The sequence below is a fragment of the Elaeis guineensis genome, chromosome 5 (assembly GCF_000442705.2).
Source record: "Elaeis guineensis isolate ETL-2024a chromosome 5, EG11, whole genome shotgun sequence".
NCBI classification, from domain to species: Eukaryota; Viridiplantae; Streptophyta; class Magnoliopsida; order Arecales; family Arecaceae; genus Elaeis; species Elaeis guineensis.
Genome location: NC_025997.2, coordinates 128,607,920 through 128,617,394, shown reverse-complemented (window position 1 = coordinate 128,617,394; position 9,475 = coordinate 128,607,920). Strand labels below are relative to the sequence as shown.

Sequence of the window (9,475 nt, the reverse complement as noted above, 5' to 3'; positions counted from 1 at the left end):
TATAGCCATCAATAACAAATTCAGTGGAGGTCTTTCATGACAGCATAGTGCATTATTTAGAACCTTATCTTGGATTACAAAGTGCCAATAGAATGTGCTTATGAAAGGGATACTTAATGCATTGTAGTTTTGAATGGCATAATTTCCCCCAAAAGAATCAAGGAAAGTGGCACTGATGATCTCTATTTAAATGGAATGAATTGGCTGCTGCAACCTTTAGAGGAAAACCAAACCTCACAGCCATATGTGGCCAAAGCACATATGGTAGTTTAGTGTATAATGCAGCTGTGATTTTTTTTTTTTTTTTTGAAAGAGAGAGTAAGAATTAAAAAGAATTAAAACAGAATAACCACTGTGCAGGATGAAACAATCAAAACTTTTAATCCCCCTTCAAGCTAATAAAATTGTAACTTATTACGTAAAATATAACTGATAAATGACTCACTATTTCATGGTGGTTCTGTTAGTCAATAATATAGAGAAAATGCAAACTGGCTCCAGACGTTTTATTAGCCAGACACAGTTTTCAGGTCTTCATCATTAAGAACAGGAGGAACAATGATGACCTGCTGTACAATAAAACCGGCTTTTTTGCAAGCCTCTTCAAGAAGCTTAGCTTGATCAGGTCCATCGGGGCAAAATGCAACCACTGCTCCTCCACTGCCAGTAAACTTAGATGCGGCACCGACACTCCTGGCAACCTCAACCATCTGGATGTTTAGAGAACCTAGCACACCATCTCCAAACATTTTCCTGAGTAATACAGACACAAAGAAATCAGTAATATAAGAAAATACAACAACCATTAATTAAACTGCCTTAAATTGGTATCAACTGCACCACATAATGACAGACAAGATCAAACCATATCAGCAGCAACAAAAGGTAATAGGTTACATGAAAATGAGTTAAACTCCCATGTATGATTCTTCCATTTCCTGAATTTGCTTTAAGTATTTTTCCAGCAATATGGAAATTCAGGACAAAAACAACAGTTGTTCGTCAACTAATAATTTACCTTTCTGAGTTATGACTAGATTTTAAGATAAAGGAACTGGAATAAGTAAACATGTCTACAAGCAAGGTTCATATAATAGATGGATACGACGGTTGATCAAGTTGCCACTGAAGATGGGAAAGCCACAAGGGTGCCGTCACAAACAAAAATGTGAAGACGGCACATTAAACAAATATCCATAGCTTTGATAGAGAAAACCAGTGAGTAGATAATAAAGGCAATCAAACTGTTGCCACTGTCATCATCATTGTCTTTTTTGAGGCATGTTAACGCTGCCATCATCATTGTCATTCAAGCCATTTCAACAGTCCGCATCTTTATGGTGGTTACTATTTCATGTTTTGGCCTCTTTACGACTTACTGGCTGCTTAACATCAAGCCTTCACCTTTTCTCTATGGGTGATGCCAATTTAATATGCTTATGACTCTAAGACAGATGCCTTTGTCCCACATTCACCTAGCTCAATAAACTAGATCAATATGCCACAAAACACTAAAAGAAGCAGTAGATAGGGCAGGATGAGAAAAAGAAAAAAGCAATATGAAACTGTTCACAAAAAGATTCTGGTGTTTTATTTATTCATTTATTTTGTAAGGCCAGGATTACATCCGAACCGCTCTATAAAACAAAAACAACTTCCTACCTCTAGCAGCCAACTCATAAAACCAGTAGAAAACAAGAGCTCCACTTAATAGATATAGTCCTAACTAAGCCTTCCCTGGACAGTCCACAGTCCGCAAGCTCGCATGGTGCATGATAACATTCGTAATTGAGCCAAGCTGCAGTGGCAAAGCATCCCAACATCATCAGACTAGTCGACTGGAGCAAAGGGCCCTCATAGCCGATTTCAGCCATGGAATACTGCAGTTGAATCACCTGATCCATACTAGTGGATCACATAATAGGATAGTATAAGCCCTTTAACTATTTGTTCCCAAGGCTCTTATTTAATTATTTGTTCCCAAGGTTCTTAATGCATCCATGCAAATTATCCTAGAGGCTGAACCAGAGAGAACCATTACCAGGATTGAGATCCCTTCCCCCATTTCCCACCATAAATTTCTATGGATTCTCCTCTTAAAGTCATATAGTCATTGATGACATCTCATATCAATGAAGAAAACCTATAGGTTATATGACACAGAAGATTATACTATGCAAACAGTTGATGATATTATAAATTGAAACATATAGATCATAGTAGTTCGAAGCAATGAACAATAAGATGTTATGAAGCTTATAAAAATAATTTTTCCACAATGTTGGAACCAAGAAGCTAAGCCATGCCCATCCAGTATGAATATATCAGTGTTACACTTCATCAAATACATTAGTTTTAATTACCTACGAAGCTCAAAGTTTCGGTTCATTAGATCTGCAAGTTCGGTATAATTCTTTTCCAATAAAGCCTTGCGACCCTCTAAGGCTAGCTTTGCAACTTCTTCCATTGATGATATTATAAACTCATCACCCTCTAGCCACCGTTGCCGAACGGTGCTGTGCACCTGAATACAAGAGAGCAATGACTGTAAAACAAATAAACTGTGCCTTAACAAGCATTTGAATCAGGCAAGTTTAAATGTATTGTATGTCAGTTTCAACAGTACGAATTCATTAATCATCAGTCCAATCAGCTAAGAGCAAGCAAATGGATCACGTGATTTCCTGGAACGAAGGGATGATGAGGCAACAGTCTTCCAGTAAAGGAGAATGAAAATGTTATGACATCTGCAAACAAACAAGACATTCCAAACAGATGATGAATTCACACTCTTGTTTATATGCTAGGAAGCAACTAACAATCAGCATTGTCTTCCCATAAAAAACTTACGGCTCCAAGAATCCCAAACATTTAGAGATTGCATCAGCAAAGATGCCTCCATGTGCTAAGAAAAGGCAGAATTATGAGGACACAATAAACAAGCCTCTTCTCATCAGAATGGTGCTGACTATCAAGCACAACTCTAACTAAGATCTAGAGACAAGAAGATTCTGACATTTCATATCAAATCGTTCACTTGTTTAAGCCATATTATTCACCATTTTGACTTGAGTAAAGTAAATCAATATGCTATTTTCTCTTTCTTATCAAGTAGATATCCATATGATTTTCCTTTTCTTTTTTTTGGGCAAAATAGCAATTTCACCCTTTGATTCAATTATTTTTAATTTAAAACTTTGAGAATATTAGGTGATGCTATGTCACTAATTGGAGCAAACTGAGATCATAAATATGGTACATTGTACAGAAAAAATCGACATTCATTTCCTTAGTTCTATGGAAGTCATAAATTTTCACAGCACAGGTGAACAGTCAATTCTGTAGTATCAAAACCTGTTTTATTTCAGATAATATCACATTGCATCTGATGCCTAAACAATAGACAGTCTTTGCCAGTCTGCCTATTAAAGAATCACGGTTCACAAATTGAACAATGTTGTCTTTAATAATAAAAAGAACAAAAAAAAAAAAAGACTGTTTAAGGACAAGAAGAGATTATGCAAGACCAACCTTTCCAGAATCACTTGGATTTTCAGCATAGATGAGATAGAGTGGGGGAAGAAGACCAATATCCATCAGTGTATACATGCCATGCCCTAATTTATCCATATATTCCTTGCTAAAATCCTGCAAAGTTGATAAATGATTGTTGTGAACAGAGACACAAAGGCAGGCAATAAGCACATACAGAGCTGTGCATCAACAAACACATGCAATTACACTCATGTGGTCTGGTTTCTGTGACACACGTTCAGGCACTTGCTTCACTATGTTTCTCCTTCAACATTTATAGTATCACGTACCATGTACACAAGGCCTCCATAGACCTGTGCAACTCGATCTTGAAGTCCAGCAACAATTCCAAGTTCCTTTTCTGCACCAAGAATCAGCTCCGGTCTGATTTCGACTTTTACAAGGTGTCTAATTTGATAGAAGTCAAGGAGGCAGTTTAAGGTAGCACAAACAATGGCACTTGAACCTGAAAGCCCTGTCTGGAAAAGTCGAAACAATACATATTTTTTAATCAACTAATGAAAGAACATCATTAACTTTAACAATTACAAGATAATTGTACATTCTTGTGATAACAAAAAAGGCCTCAATAAGTCAAGTATTTCTTCATCTAGTGCAATGCTGCAGGATAGGCATATGCCAGTGGAATTTTTTTCATAACATATCAACTACTCTTTTATACGTAATTACAAGTGTAGCTGAGAAGATAATATGAAACCGTCATGGATCAGGCCATGTAGGATAGCAATAAGCAAAGAAGAGTGGAGGTTTAGTCTGGGTAACAAAAAGATCAAAAAACTCCATAACTGCTAGCTTAATGAACTTGAGAAATTACTCACTCAAAATGAAGGGATCATCCAACTCAGAGTAAGAAGGTTCGCTTGATTCTCTGAGCATTTTTTGAGGCCTCTCCGATTTTGGTAACAATAGCAAGGCATAATCTTCCAAGAACCATAAAATATTTATGGGCAAGAACATTCACCAGGGCAAGAGGCCGTAATGAGCCTGCAAACCATTTATAAGAATTGCATAAATGGCTTTAACAGGAAACCTGTTTCATCCCTAGGACTCCATTACCTTTTTCCTTTTGGGTCTACCCTGTTATGGTGATGTTTAAACTCTTGAAAATTTCTCCTAACATCACCCTCAACATGCGGGTAGTTAGGAAGACATCAATCTAAAGTTCTCTAATGTTAGGTGTTGACACATAACAAACATGCTCCTATCATGTGGACCAATTATCCAAGAATTGAACAACATTAAATTCACCAAAAGATTGAAGTAAATATTTCATTTAGAAAGATGAATTCTGCATGATGGCTAGTACACTTTTAAATGAGTCAAACTTGTGAGCAAATAAAGTAAATACAATATGCTCAGCTACATTTTGCGAATATCACCAATGATCATAATAATAAAGCAAAATAAATAGATTAGCCTAGGTTACTATTCTTGTAAAGGAATGTATTTAAATTCCAATAACATAAATATTGCATGATGGATGGTGAAATTATTTATTAGAATAATGCAACTGAAACTGTAAGCTCAGAACATAATTAATACAAGCTCCAAATATTATTTGACAAATTTCACCAATAATCATATTAATAGGCAAATGAAGCACATTGGATTCGAAAGGTTCTCAAAATTTATTTTGCAAGCATAAGTAGGATGGGTTTATTTGAAGCTCCACCTGGCGAGGAATATTGGTGTCATACGATAGAGTGAAATTTCTTTCTTTTAACTCGATCTTATTATCAGTGCAGTACTTGTAGAAAACTTTACAAATTGCCATAAGCAAGCGAACACCTCCATAATAGCCTTCACTTTGCAAACGATTGACCTGAGGTATAGATATCAAAAATATATTTCAAACCAAAAAATAAACCAAAACAGTCATATGCTCATTACTCTATGCATACCATGTAGAGCCATGCCAGATAATTTTAAGAAATAAAAACAAATCCATCTGATCATCTCGCCATGTTATAGTTAAATCACATTGTCCTGGTTTTCTTCATTTTATCACGTAGGCAAACATAAGAAAACTATTTAGTTGCATGACTACCGCATAAAAAAAATAAATTGATGTTGGAACTCAAAAACAGAACAGCATCTTCTGCTTGACTCTTGGATCTAAATTCATACCGAGAGCAGAAGCCATTCCTTCAAACTCTATATCCGAAACATTTAAACCCACAGACAGGATTTCTATATTAGCAAACCAAGGAAGTATAAATCTCGGATATAGAAAATTACCAAATGGAAACAATGAAATCATCCGATATAGAGATATACTCCAATCATTCCCAACATTTCACCTTATAAATGCTATCATATAATCAAATTCAAGAGTTCCAAGCGTCACCACCGATCAAAATTCCTTAATTACCTAAAATAAATCCCAGTATTTTAGCTTTTTAAGTCGCTAGCTTAGTCCACAAGCAACAAATCCAATCTAGACACAAAACCACCAACGATCTATTTGAAACTAGGAGAGATCAGAAACATCAGCAAGAGAGGGAAATAAAGTAGACCAAATGGTGGATGGAGGTGAAGGAGACAAGATCGTGGGTGGGGTGGGGGCGGATGACGAGATGCTCGGAGGGCTCCAGCCGGACGGTGGCCCAGAAATTCCCGAGCGAGAAGGAGATGGTGCGGCCGAAGTAGACATCGCTAGGATTCCCGAGGAGCCCTATCCGCGCGTACGCCCTGCGCTCGATCGCGACTCCCATCTCCGCCGTCGCCGCCTTGGTCCGCTTCTTCCCGGATGTTTCCGGCTTTTTGATATCATCCGGATGCGAATGGGTATAGCGATCCGGATCCGCTAGGGTGGAAATGATTGGGCAATTTATATTCTGATGAATGGACCCGAGATTGTTGGATTTTTTTTATTGCATCGGATTCTTTCTGAATCTGGATCCGGTCCGAGTTGGACCAACGTTATTGTCTGTTCCGGATCCTTTGATTTGATTATTAATTGAAGCTCTATCGGCTGAGCTCTCCGGCGCATCAAGCGAAAAAGTCAAAGGTTACAAGTCTCACGGGTCCATCGCTTTTTTGTTCCATGTGGACTACCGGTCTGCGGCCTCACAAGTTCTCCCGTCCATCTCTCCGGAAAGGCGGGACCACCGGATGGCGGCGATGGAGACCGTTGAATAGGTTGTAATAGTTTATATATATAAAAAAAAAAAGGTGTACTGATTTTTCTTTTATTTATTTTTTTTTTGGAAAGATGTAAATTCGCTGTATTCACGGGACCATTAGTATTAAACTTCAATTGAAACAAAAAAAAAAATCATGTATTTATAAAAATTATGTATTTATGGATTGAAAAGTCATATACATAAAAGATATTTTTGCATCTATTTGAACTTTACAAATATAGAGCCTGCTAATTATAAATAGCAACTTTCTACCATTCATCTAAGAATATTTATATTATTTTTTAGCTTCTAAATAGTTTTTTAAAGTGTTTTTGAAATGTTTTTATAATTATTATTTATAGAATTCTATAAGCCTTTGTTGAATTAGATGACCTGCCATGAATCTATTAACGAAATTAGTTGAATGAGAGCAAATATAATTTTAAAAATAGTAATTTATGTATCTCAAAACTTTAGATTGTTCTATTAATTTTTTCATTCAAACCACTCTTTTTCAGATAGAAACCATGCCTACATGTCGTTAAGAAAAACCATCATCATTAAGTCAAACGAATATAGTAGTTTCTCGAAGAGAGAATCTATCGGTTAAGAGCTAAATAAGGATTAGAGGTACCATCAAGTTAGGTCTGATTTGGGTCCATTAAATCCAAATTGATACCTATTGAGATTTTGATTCTAACTTTTCTTTCATATTGTTCCATTGAAGGATTAGATCAAATCAAGATCCAGGTCAGGTAAAAATTTGATCTAAGTATCTATTAGTATCAAATATTATATCTCAAAAGGTTGATCAGGCTTAACAATCAGTACTTTAATGGGTTTACCAATGAAACATCTAATACATATTATAAAAATTAAATCACGAACAATCCCTTCATAATTAATTGTATATGTATATATGTCTGTAAAAGTGCCTTTATGTGCTTGTGCACGCATGAATGTATATATGCATATGATATATCAGGTAAATTATGCAGATTTAGATTCGGCATGAAAGTCTCAACTCCAAAATCTGATTGGAAAGCTTCAATGGGTCTGACATTGATTCAGAATTCGATCAAGGTTTACTTAGTTTGCACGTTGGATCACAGCCACAGAGCTAAACAAAGCAAAACTTGAACCATCTAAACGGGCACAAAAATAAAAAACAAGCGAAGCCAAAACAAAATGACGCAGAAGCTTCAAGCATATTTAGAGTTAGGGCTGTCGAAATAGATTTAGCCCACAGACCCGATCTGACCCAATCCTGTAAATAGAGTGGGCTGGACTGCCATATGAATAGCCCAAATAACAATCGGACCTATTTCGCCCGCCCCACATCAGCCCAGGGACTGATATAGGTTGGGCTGGGTTAGTCCAGATGGGCTATAAAAATTTTAAAAAAATAAAACTTTATTACTATTAGATTTCTAATTCTAAATTTCTAATCACTCTGGGAGGCTGGGAGCCTGGGGCCCTAAGTTTTTTAATCCCAACTTCCGACCGCTACCCCACATCGCCGACCACCGCCGCCGCCATGCTGCCCCCACATCATCGCAGGACGACCATCTTTGCCGGTTTCTCTCCCTTTCGCCCCCTCCTCCTCCTCGTCGGTGCCACCACCTTCGGCCTTCGAATCCAATCACAAAGCCCCACATCACCGGCCCCCTCCTCTCTTCCGCTGACAGACGCCCCTCCATCCAACCTTCGGACGATCCCCCTACTCCTTCGGACCCCTCCTCCTTTCTGTCGATCGATGGATGACCAACGCCGAAGATCGAACGATTCTCCTCCTCCTTGTCGCTAATGCTGCCACCTTTAAGTCAGGCTCCAGAGTTCGGTCTCTTCCTCTCAAGCTCTCTGCTTCTCTCGGTCTCTCTCCATCACCGGGCCCCTCCTCTTCCTCTCTCGATCTCTATCCTGATCTTTCAAGACCCATGGGTTGATCCGACTCGACCCACGACCCTTAAAAGGGTTAGGCTGGACCAACAATATTATATCTCATTTTTTGGATGGGCTTAGTCCGATCCGATCCATCAAATTTTAAGCTTTTATGGACTGATCCATTTTGACACTACTATTTAGAATTGAACAATCGCTCAACCCGATCTATTTTGAGCGTACTATTTAGAGTTGAACAATCAACAAGCCACGACATAAACTTCTAAGCTTGAGCCTTGTTTTTGTTATTTTTGAGTTTCTAATACCTTTTCGCACAAGTTGTGAACAGGATTTCCAAAAAAACGTTGTTCAAAAACACATTATAAAATTTATTAATACTAATTATATAGAATAAACAATATTTTAATTTCTTAAAGGAAGTTTGAAGATGACAAACTTGCACAAATCTAAATAATTTTTCATTATACCTACTATATTCTAAAATCAACTATTCAATATTTGAACAAATTACATTCATGACTCAGAGAACCTGAACAACATAATAAGTCAGTGAAATAGCATGAAAGGATTCAGAGAACTTTCATCCGAGCCCTCTAAAATATTTTGCCCACTCTATAGAAAGAGAAGAATCTACAAATTTAAAAACAACCAATCCTGTCTTGCAAAATCCTCGTGATAATCAGAAGCTGTCACACAAACCGCTCATATTCAGCTTGACAGGGTCTCACAAGTTGAGTCAAGCTAGAGCCATGCCTAACCCATTCACGTTCAACTTAATTAAACATAATCCATACGAAAATTTAAATATATATCACATAATGTTATAATAATTGATTATAAATAAAACACGCAGTAATCATTTATAAATAAAATATTCTTTCATAATCAACTGC

At 37.1% G+C, this 9,475-nt stretch overlaps 1 protein-coding gene across 1 annotated transcript; it reads right to left on the bottom strand.

Annotated features, from left to right (window-relative positions):
* Positions 1 to 389: 389 nt before the first annotated feature.
* LOC105045760 (glucuronokinase 1) lies at positions 390 to 6,371 on the bottom strand. The gene is made up of 6 exons (XM_073258530.1): positions 6,072 to 6,371; positions 5,228 to 5,377; positions 3,825 to 4,013; positions 3,532 to 3,648; positions 2,364 to 2,524; positions 390 to 753 (listed from the first exon to the last, which is right to left on the bottom strand). Exons 1-6 carry the CDS (start codon positions 6,267 to 6,269, stop codon positions 510 to 512), a joined length of 1,059 nt encoding a protein of 352 aa, XP_073114631.1. The 5' UTR covers positions 6,270 to 6,371; the 3' UTR covers positions 390 to 509.
* Positions 6,372 to 9,475: the final 3,104 nt, after the last annotated feature.

Bases quoted from the DNA above. Each gene is read 5' to 3' on its own strand.
- LOC105045760 (XM_073258530.1), bottom strand. From the start codon at position 6,269: ATGGGAGTCGCGATCGAGCGCAGGGCGTACGCGCGGATAGGGCTCCTC. The intron at 5,378-6,071 runs GTCTACTTTATT...TCTATACCTCAG, and splicing joins TCACCTCCATCCACCATTTG to GTCAATCGTTTGCAAAGTGA. The intron at 4,014-5,227 runs GTGGAGCTTCAA...CGACTTTTCCAG, and splicing joins ACACCAATATTCCTCGCCAG to ACAGGGCTTTCAGGTTCAAG.